The sequence below is a fragment of the Embiotoca jacksoni genome, unplaced genomic scaffold, assembly GCF_022577435.1.
Source record: "Embiotoca jacksoni isolate LCO1_2020_lvr unplaced genomic scaffold, fEmbJac1.0.p SCAF_60, whole genome shotgun sequence".
Taxonomy (NCBI): domain Eukaryota; kingdom Metazoa; phylum Chordata; class Actinopteri; family Embiotocidae; genus Embiotoca; species Embiotoca jacksoni.
In genome coordinates, this window is record NW_027185415.1 from 1,522,831 (window position 1) to 1,533,728 (window position 10,898).

At 46.4% G+C, this 10,898-nt stretch overlaps 1 protein-coding gene across 5 annotated transcripts; it reads right to left on the minus strand.

The window, feature by feature from the left end:
* Positions 1-304: 304 nt before the first annotated feature.
* tk2 (thymidine kinase 2) lies at positions 305-9,680 on the minus strand. Of its 5 annotated transcripts, none has more exons than XM_069174696.1 (10): positions 9,471-9,680; positions 7,904-7,941; positions 7,744-7,818; positions 7,406-7,459; positions 6,894-6,983; positions 5,837-5,910; positions 5,581-5,669; positions 1,799-1,878; positions 1,456-1,536; positions 305-736 (listed from the first exon to the last, which is right to left on the minus strand). In XM_069174696.1, exons 1-10 carry the CDS (start codon positions 9,640-9,642, stop codon positions 650-652), a joined length of 840 nt encoding a protein of 279 aa, XP_069030797.1. In that variant the 5' UTR covers positions 9,643-9,680; the 3' UTR covers positions 305-649. The 5 variants fall into 5 exon arrangements, with proteins under 5 accessions (XP_069030797.1, XP_069030800.1, XP_069030801.1 ...); XM_069174699.1 differs by having other exon boundaries at positions 7,904-8,022; positions 9,471-9,562; XM_069174700.1 differs by having other exon boundaries at positions 7,904-8,060; positions 9,471-9,560.
* Between the last annotated feature and the right edge of the window lie 1,218 nt (positions 9,681-10,898).

The following is a 10,898-nucleotide window of genomic DNA, read 5'->3' on the forward strand; positions in this document are numbered from 1 at the left end:
GGGAGGACGTCACCTCCACGCCTTTAAAAGAAAGACAGACCGCCAGCGAGACGAAAGGAGGGCGAGCTGCCTCCCAGTAGAAGGATCTCATCGAGCTCTTTAACCCGAACCCTCTGCAATCTGGGCATCGAGGGGGAAAGTAGAAGAAGAACCATCTGAAGTAGCAAAGAACCTCAAGGTGGATGAAAGAGCGGAGACCCACGGGGTCAGAACAGCTTTCCAAAATCCATCACTCCAGGAAGTGTTTAAATACTTTTAATCTAACAGAATTTAAATGACAAAAAAAGAGCAGATAAATTCCTCATTCAGAAAACAGAATTTATTTATTATTATGGATAAAACATATAGAACAATTGTTGCTAATGGGACTGTACACAAAGACCGGTGCACAGAAGTGAAATATTATATATTAAACAGTAACGTAAAAGCCTATTCATAGTGCAGGTAACCGCAGACGGTGCAGAATGAAAACCCTTTTCCAAACTCCGTTATGTAAATAAATAAACGTGTTTTAAGTGAAGCTGAAGATCAGAGGAATGTTTTGTGTTTGGGTACAACACAAAAAGTAAATCTGTCACACTAAGTTCAAATCTGAATCATAGAGCAGAGAAGAGTCTCAGAGGACGTGAATATGTACTGTAGCTGTGTGTCAGCGGGAGCTCGTCGTTAGGATCCTGTCTCGGTGTTCTTCGTAGTGGAGCAGCATCCTCTCCAAGTCGTGGTCAGCAGGAATCACCTGCAAACAAACATGTCGTTTTCTCAACAGCTTTCTTAAAGTATTAGAAACGGGTCAGAATCACAAGCAAGCAGCTGCTGTGGAGGAATTAAAGACACAGACTAGATATAAGAGTTCGTAGCTTCAGGTCTGTAAAATGGTTCTGATCCAGAAGTGTCTTCAGCTGCAATACCAGCGAGTGCCACTAGAGGTCGGCTCCAAAAAGCCTCCGGCTCCATAGACTCCCATTCAACTTCTCTCATCAAATCCAAAGTGAATAAAATGTGTCCATCAGTTATCTCGGTGTTGTTAGCTAAAGTCACTCCTTCTTATTAGTTTTCTGGAGGTCCATCTGAAAATAATCCCTCATTCATTAGAAAAGAAGATTCAAGAAGACCTGTTTTTGGGGGCGTGTCTGTTTAATTGACAGGCCTGTGGTGCAGTCAGGTTACAGCTATCGGTGGGCGGGACGTAGTATCGTCAGGTTTCCAATCAGATCGGTCAGATCCACCGCTGGCTCCTCCCCCAGCTCGTCCAAATATGGTCACTTCCTGCTCCAAACTTGTCCGAACTAACAAGATGGTGACGGACAGAATCTGAACTAGAGGATTCATAACGTTCACAAACCAACGATGACATCACTGATAGTCGATGACATCACTGATGGTCGCTGATTGGTTAGAGACTAGAAGTCACCTGGAACTACCTGCGTAAAGTAAAGTACCGACGGCGTCACTCACCAGAACCGGAGCAGGAAGAGGAAACGAGGTGCGTTTGATGAGCCAGTCTTCATACAGCTGGTGGATGGACTCCAGATACTCCTGAGGACACGCAGAGACACACACGCACACGGTGGACACACACACACACACACACACACACACACACACACACACACACACACACACACACACACACACACAAGTAGACATACACAGAGGAAACAGAACTGATCAGGTGACTGACAGCCTGTGTTCAATAAAGTGATGTGTATGTGTTGCATGTTGTTGTGTGCGTGTTGTGTGTTGCACGTTGTTGTGTGTGTGTTGCTGTGTGTGTGTGTGTGTTGCGCTGCATCCTCACCATTGGAATAACTTTCTCCTCCTCTCTGCATCTCTGCTTCAACCGGTCATGGCAGGTCTGAGGAGACGCCTGCAGGTAAACTGGAGCAGAGCGTTAATCAGAGCTGCTGCAGCTTCACTATCAAACACAGCTGCATGCTGGGACATCTGTCACAGCTGCATGCTGGGTTCTGTGCTGTTCTGTGGATGATGACCTGCTCTATGATCTGCATCAAAGACTGTAGCTACTGGTGTCACTAGAATATCTCTGAGAACAGATTCAGATGATTTATATGATTGTTATTATATTTATATTAATGCTGCAGCATGTGGTAAACATGTTTACATATACAGACACACTGATGTCATGTAATGTGCTGCATCATCAGTTACATTACATTTCATTTATCTGACGCTTTTATCCAAAGCGACTTACAATAAGTTCATTTCAACCATGAGGGTACAAAACCAGAACAACAAGAATCAAGAAAATACAATTTCTTCCAGAAAGCCAAACTACAAAGTTCTATCAGTAAGTTCCATGTTAAGATACTAAAGTTCTACCGTTCAAGGTGAAGTCTGAAGAGGTGTGTTTTTAGTTTGTGGTGGAAGATGTTCAGAGTTTCTGCTGTCCTGATGTCGGTGGGGAGCTCATTCTACCATTTAGGAGTCAGGACAGCAAACAGTCAGGATTTTGTAGAGAGTTTAACTCAGTGAGGAGCAACAAGCTGATTGTTAGAAGCAGAGTGGAGGGAGGGGCTGGGATGTAGGGTTGGACCATGTCCTGGATGTAGAGGAGGAGGAGGAGGAGGAGGAGGAGGACGAGCGGAGTTATCGGGCTGGGATGTAAGGTTGGACCATGTCCTGGATGTAGAGGAGGAGGAGGAGCAGGAGGAGGAGGAGCAGAGGAGGAGGAGGAGCAAGAGGAGGAGTAGAGGAGGAGGAGGAGGAGGAGCGGAGTAGTGTGAGTGAATTTCGGGAGGTTAAAGACCAGTCGAGCTGCTGCATTCTGGATGAGCTGCAGAGGTCGGATGGTACTAACAGGTAGACCTGCCAGGAGGGAGTAACAGTAGTCTAGATGTGAGATGACCAGAAACTGGACCAGAACCTGGACCAGAACCTGGACCTCCTTCTGAGTGAGAAGAGGACGTATTCTCCTGATGTTGTGCAGCATGTATCTACAGGAACGTGTTGTTGCAGTGATGTTGGCAGTAAGAGAGAGTTGACTGTGGAGTGTCTCCGAGGTTCTTAGCAGTCAGGGTCGGGATAACAGAGTTGTTGAAGGTAGTAGTCAGGTCAAGGGTGGGAGAGTCTTTCTCTGGAAGGAAGAGCAGTTCGGTCTTGTGGAGGTTGATTTCCAGGTGGTGTGAGGACATCCACTGAGAGATGTCAGTCAGACAGGCAGAGATTCATGAAGCTACCTGTGTTTCAGATCTGGAAAAGAGAGGATCAGTTGGGTGTCATCAGCATAGCTGTGGTAGGAAAAGACATGCGACAGAGCCGAGAGAGTTGGTGTAGAGAGAAGAGGAGGGGACCCGGGACGGCGCCTTGAGGGACACCAGTAGTGAGAGGACAAGGTTCAGACACAGATCCTCTCCAAGTTACCCGGTAGGTGAGGTCGTTGAGGTAGGATGAGAACAGGGAGAGAGCAGAGCCTGAGACACCGAGGTCCTGAAGGAGGAAAGAAGGATCTGGTGGTTCACTGTGTCCAATGCAGCAGAAGGTCCAGAAGGATCAGGACAGAAGACAGAGAGGCTGCTCTAGCAGTGTGAAGCTGCTCAGAGACAGAAGGAGGACCGTCTCTGTTGAGTGGTCTGTTGAAACCAGACTGGTGGTCAAGAAGGTTATTATGGTGGAGATAGGAGGAGAGTTGATTGAAGATAGCTCGCTCCAGAGTTTTGTAAAGAAAGTTAAGAAGAGAGACGGTCTGTAGTTGTTTACTTCAGACGGGTTGAGGGGGGGTTTCTTCAGGAGAGGGTTCACTCTCCTTCAGAGAGTTCAGGAAACAGACCGTTGACAGAGAAAGAGTTGATGAGATGGAGAGAAAAAGAAAAGCAATAGACTGGAGAATATGAGATGGGATGGGAGGGGGGGTGGAGGTTACCAAGGTAACAACTTGATTGGGAGACAGGGGGGTGAAAGAGGAAAGCGAAGGGGATGAAGATGATGGACATGTAGTTACAGAAGCTGGGTTTGAAAATGAGGAGCGTATGTCATCTATCTTTTTAGTAAAGTAATTGACAAAGTGGCTTGGTAGAGGGGGAAGGGTGGGTCAAGGAGGTTGGAGAAGATGGAGAAGATGGAGAAGATGCAGAAGATGGAGAATAGCTTTTTGGGGTTAGAAAAAGAGGATGTAATCCTGGTTTGGTAGAAAGAGCTTTTGGCTGCAGAGATAGAGGCAGAGAAAGAGGAGAGGAGAGATTGATGAGTGAGCAGGTCGTCAGGGTGGTTCGATTTTCTACATTTCCTTTCTGATGCTCTCATAGTGTCTCTGAGACAACCACGGAGCTGGGGAGGACTGGAGGACATGGAGGAGGACAGAGACAATCAAGAGAGGAAGACAGAGTAGAAAGGAGAGTGTCTGTAGCAGAGTTAGGATGCATGAGGGAGAAAGAGTCAGTTGAAGGGAGGGAAGATAAAACAGAGGAGGGAGAGAGGAGGTAGAGAGGAGGAGGAGAGGAGGGAGAGAGGAGGGAGAGAGGAGGAGGAGAGGTGGGAGAGAGGAGGAAGAGGAGGGAGAGAGGTGGGAGAGAGGAGGGAGAGAGGAGGGAGAGAGGAGGAGGAGAGGAGGGAGAGAGGCGGGAGAGAGGAGGAAGAGGAGGGAGAGAGGAGGAGGAGAGGAGGGAGAGAGGCGGGAGAGAGGAGGAGGAGAGGAGGGAGAGAGGAGGAGGAGAGGAGGGAGACAGATCAGTTCTATTGGATGTTTCTGGACTTGAAATGAAGGAAGTCATTCAGACATCTGCGACCCTCCAGCTCAGTGGAGACTTTGTTTCCATGAACCTCTGTTAGTCCTCCCTTTAAAAACAGCAGCTGAACATGTGTACATATGTACTTCCCCACCAACTCTACATTGAACATACAAAGATAACAGGAGGGTTTTGTTTTCCTTCTAAACAAGCTGTAGAATTTGTTTTAATAGATTCGATCGGGCACCCGAGACCCTTCTTCATGAAACAGACTGAACAACATGACTCATCGCATCCTGAACCGTGTTACCGTGGAAACATGTTATGGAAGCAGCAACACATTCAATTAGAGTCTATCAATTAGATTAAAAACATGTCATTTAATATTACAAAGAACAGACTCATAGAAATCATCAGAAACATACAACCAGTCAGCTGTCGGTCTGTCAGACTCATACAGATATCATACATCATACATGTATCATATATGCAGTGAAGACTTTGAAGGAATTTGTCCAATAACTCTGATTCTGATGGAACAGATGTGATTTCAGAGTCTTCAGATATACAAGTCCTGCATTTTTCATCTTTTTCATAATCTATATTAAAATTGATTGAATCTCTAAAAATTAATCTCTGTTCATCAGAATTACGTATTTAGATTTTTTTTTTTTCCAAGAAAATAAACCCTCTAATGCCTTAAAGTAACTTGCAAATATTCCTGCCTCTAGCTCCACCCACTGCTTGCTGAGACGGGAAGCCCCGCCCCCAAGTGAACAGGATTGGTTCCTGAGGTCTGTGATGTGTGAAACCCCGTCTGTTTGAATCTGTGACTGCAGGAACAAAGTGGAGGTGCCTCTAAATGTGTGTTTGTGTTTCTGCTCTATGCATTTCTCACCAATCAGATCGACAGGAAGGGAAATGTTAGTTGTGATCCAATTAAACCACTCGCTGAGAACAGCGTAGTCCACCCCCGGCATCTTCCCACTGAAATAAAGGAATTGTGATGAATGTCAGTATTTTGATATGAACTTGATAAACCACAGAACGGATTGAGCAGCCCACGGTGAGAACATCCCAGCTCTATCATCTGTAGACTAATCCAACAAAAACCCACCAATTTATTTCAGCTGAAACTGTCTGGGTTTATTTACCTTCTGAAGAGATTCTCCACAAAGATGTACTTCGCACTGAAGATGGACCTCTCCATCATCCTCACCGGTGCTGACTGGAAGCAACAACAAGCTGTGAGTCTGTAGAGCTGAACTCCTGATGAGGTCACCTGTGTTTGACCTTATGACTACTTTAACAACAAACCTATTCAACTGCTAGTAAACAACCTTGTGTCCAAAAAAAAGTTGGGACGCTGTGTAAAATGTAATTAAAAACAGAACGCAATGATTTACAAATCTCATAACTAATTTTTAATTGAAAATAGACCAAAGATAACATCAAATGTTGAAACTGAGATATTTTATTGTTTTATAATATCTGCTCATTTTGAATTTGTTGGCAGCAACACGCTCAAAAAAGTTGTGACAGGGTCAACAAAAGACTGGAAAAGTTGTGTTAAGATAAAAAGAACTAAAAACCTGGTGGAACATCTCACATCTAATTAGGTTACCATGGCAACAGGTCAGTAACATGATTAGGTATAAAAAGATGATTTCAGAGAGGCAGAGTCTCAGCAGTGAAGATGGGGAGAGGTTCACCACTCTGAAAGACTGTGTTGGAAAATAGTTCAACAATCTAAGAATAATGTTCCTCAACGTAAAACTACAAAGAATTAGTGGATTTCATCGTCTACGGTTCATAATATCATTAAAAGATTCAGAGAATCTGGAGAAATCTCTGAACACAAGGGACAAGGCTGGAAACCAATATTGGATGGTGGTGATCTTCGGGCCCTCAGGCAGCACTGCATTAAAAACACACTATTCTGGAGTGGAAATCACTGCATGGGCTCAGGAACACTTGTGAAAACCATCGTCTGTGAACACAGTTCATCGCTGCGTCCACAAATGCAGGTTAAAAATGAGCAAAATGTTTGACAAAACAATAGTTTCTCACTTGGTCTATTTTTAACTAAATATGCATTTAAATGATTTGCATTCTGTTTTCTATTAAAAATTTGTACACAGCATCCCAACTTTTTTTTTAGAAACAAGGTTGTACAACACGACACGTGTTTCTGGCTCGCAGTGAACTCACGATGGTTGACAGGTGTCGCTCCAGCATGGTGAGTTGGACGTAGGTCTGCAGCGTGATGCCCCAGCGCTGAGGATCCTGGTACATCAGAGCCTGCAGGGACACAAACAAACAAACAAACAAACAAACAGGTCACCATGAGAGACACACAGTTCAACCGTGACCAACACAAACCGCCGACACACTTTCCGCAAGGTTCGATCGGGTCATCGGGGCCCTGAGGATGAATCCTGACACCGTTGGTGACCCTTCTGAACTTAATACCACCTGTGATATTAAATTCACTCATAAAATAAAGCAGATGGATCACCATGAAACAAAGGGCCCGCTCACTGGAGTTGTAAAAACAGATATTCTACGTCCTCCGTGTTCGTCCACACAGCCTTCAGTTCTTCCGCTGGGTCCGAACGTTTCATTAAAACCTTTATTTATACGAGGAATATTCTCCCAAACTAATGACTTGCTCTAAAAAGTGTGATGCCAGGTGTGTGCACCGACACCATCACGAACATTACCAGAGGGTTGTGTCCACAGACGTCCCTCCACTTGGAGACGGGTTCTGTGAGGACCTGGAACAAACAGGAGCAGAGGGGTAGGGTGTTCAGGAGCACTTCCTGTTTGTGTGTAAATCATGACTCAGCAGGAGGGGCGGGGCGACATCATGACTTCAACAGGTAAGAACACCGCTTTTATGGATTTTACTCTGAAATCTGGACTCGGAGGTGAACCGGGAGCACTCTGAGTTTCATCATTTGATTTTTCATCTTCTGACAGTCTTCGTTTCAGGGAAAGTTGTGGGGCTGCTGCGCTGCTGGACGATGCTGATGTACACATTTGTTTTGCTTTGAGGTACCTCTATGCTGCTGGTTTTGCTGAAATAGTCCAGACATGTCGTCTTGCCGCTGGCGATGTTCCCCTCGATGCAGATCTGAGGACAGAGAGACGGACGTGACGGTCCGACCATAAAACTGTACCAGAGGTCTCAGATTACAGGTCAGACTCTGGAGGCTCACCACTGACTTCTGCTCTTCTCCATCCCGCACCAGTTTCCCTTGGAAGGAAGACAACATAGTGAGACAACACTGCACTTCCCCTACAGCGCCCCCTGCTGGCTGCGCTCAGGTCAGCCCGGCTGCAGGGAGGACAGACAGAGAGAGAGAGAGGGAGAGGCTACAACAGATGCAGTAAGCAGGCGTGAGTAGAGGCAGGCTGGAGACAGAATAAGGACAGATCAGTTAGTCAAAGCAGAGCAGGGGGACTATTGTTTGATTTAAAGTGTACAAAAAACCCTGAGAGCTCAACCAGCTGCAGCTTGATGTGAAAAAAACAAACAAACAAGGAGTAAACAACAACATCTTCACCAAAAACATGTAGCTTTTAGAATAAAGTCTGAATGAAAGGCTGCAGGACCACATGGGAGTTGTTTCCAGGGGACGCTATACAGTGCTACACAGGGCTGGGGCACACTGGGTGACATGGACACTCCGAGGTTCCTGATGGACTCTGGAGGTCCACATATAGAGCTGCAGTGATGTGGTGTTAACGCCGGAGACAGTTTTCTCAGTTCGCTTGTCTTCTGTCTGTCTTCATGTGTCTTTGTCCTGCCGGTGGCTGAACACTCACCGTACACAGCGAGAACAAAAACAACACAACCACAGACTGAATGGAAACACAACAGACTGGTCTGGTCCGGTCCGGTCCGGTCCTGTCCTGTCTGGTCCGGTCCGGTCCTGTCCTGTCTGGTCCGGTCCTGTCCTGGTCTGGTCCTGTCTGGTCCTGTCTGGTCTGGTCCGGTCCGGTCCGGTCCTGGTCTGGTCTGGTCCTGTCCTGTCCGGTCTGGTCCGGTCCTGTCCTGTCCTGTCTGGTCCGGTCCTGTCCTGCCTGGTCTGGTCTGGTCCTGTCTGGTCTGGTCCGGTCCGGTCCGGTCCTGTCTGGTCCGGTCTGTTCTGGTCTGGTCCGGTCTGATCTGGTCTGGTCCTGTCTGGTCCGGTCCGGTCCTGGTCTGGTCTGGTCCGGTCCGGTCCTGGTCTGGTCTGGTCTGGTCCTGTCTGGTCTGGTCTGGTCCGGTCCTGTCCTGTCCGGTCTGGTCTGGTCCGGTCCTGTCCTGTCTGGTCCGGTCCTGTCCTGTCTGGTCTGGTCCTGTCTGGTCTGGTCCGGTCCGGTCCGGTCCTGTCTGGTCCGGTCTGTTCTGGTCTGGTCCGGTCTGATCTGGTCCTGTCTGGTCTGGTCTGGTCCGGTCCTGTCTGGTCTGGTCCGGTCTGGTCTGGTCCTGTCCTGTCTGGTCTGGTCCGGCCCTGTCCTGTCTGGTCTGGTCTGGTCCTGTCTGGTCTGGTCCGGTCTGGCCCTGTCTGGTCTGGTCTGGTCTGGTCCGGCCGGGTCCTGTCTGGTCTGGTCCGGCCCTGTCTGGTCTGGTCCGGTCCGGTCCGGTCTGGTCCGGTCTGGTCTGGTCCGGTCTGGTCTGGTCCGGCCCTGTCTGGTCTGACGCCAGATTAGAGGAGCAGGTTGTTTTAACAGCTGACTGCACTGACACGGTATTTTCCGGTTCCGCCTGTAAACCCAAAACGCAGCAGCATCACCGACCTGCCGTGACGCGCCGTGCGTCGCCGCGTGCTCTGCTCTGGATCAGTGTGAGGCTCCTCGCCGGTAAACGTCTCCCCGCTTTATAATACGATGCCGGAACCACAACACAGCGGGTGGACACGGACCACAAACACCGGGACAAGAAGGACACGCGAACGACAACTGTCGACATCCCACCAGCTCCTGAACACCATACCGGAAGTTCTTCTTCTTCGCTTACTTTAACGGCGGTGCAAAAAAAAAAAAAGATTTATATAGTTGCCTAGCGCCACCTGCTGTACTGGAGTGAGTAGTATCAGGGCTTTATACGCTTCAGATTAAAAAAAAAAAAAATCACAATAAAGAATAACTGAATTCGTCCATTGTTTGAACCTTATATTTCTTGCTCACAGCGCCACCTACTGTAATGCAATTACACTATATATGACACACTGTTTGTACTGTGTACATTTATACGACAGTACATAGACTATTTTAGTACACTGTCCTGAAATGTTACTTGTAAACCTCCTGTCTTTTGTATTAGTTGTATTTTTCTGTACTTTTTAGTTTGATTGTTTTGCACCAAAACACCAACACAAATTTAATGTATGTGAAAACTTACTTTGAAATAAATCTGCTTCCAATACATCCAAGCAAGACATTAATTTATTGGAATAGAAGACTGCTGGTTGAACTCCATAGTTAAAGGATGTATGTCCTGATGCTGTTGAACTAATAGCCCGTTTCCAAATATAAACAAATACAGAATGAGATGATTTGCAAATCACATAAACCCAAATTTTAATTGAAATAAGACCAAAGACAAAATACAAAAAATGTTAAAACTTAGAAATTTTATTGTTTTATGAAAAACATATGCACATTTAAAAATGTTATGGTAGCAACACGTCTGAAAAAAGTTGGGACAGAATCAACAAAACATGAAAAATAAACACCTGGTGGAACACCTCAACTATTGAGGTTACCATGGCAACAGATGAGTAACATGATCGGGGATAAAAGATGATTTCAGAGAGGCAGAGTCTCTCAGCAGTGAAGATGGGGAGAGGTTCACCACTCTGAAGGACTGTGGTGGAAAATAGTTCAACAATCTGAGAATAATGTTCCTCAACGTAAAACTATAAAGAATTAGTGGATTTCATCGTCTACGGTTCATAATATCATTAAAAGATTCAGAGAATCTGGAGAAATCTCTGAGCACAAACTCTGCAGCTGCTTCAACAGCGAGTAGGTCGGTGGGACGAAAACAATGGAGCACACTGCTGTGAATCTGGTGGAGAATATTGTCCCATTTTTTTGTGATTAAAGACAACATCTGACATTTCAAAATCATGTTTTCGTCTCCTGCACAGTCTCGGACTTTCAAGTTACTTCCTCAGTAGCTCCGACTTCTGCAGAAGGATGAGACGTGTGTGTGTGTGCCGC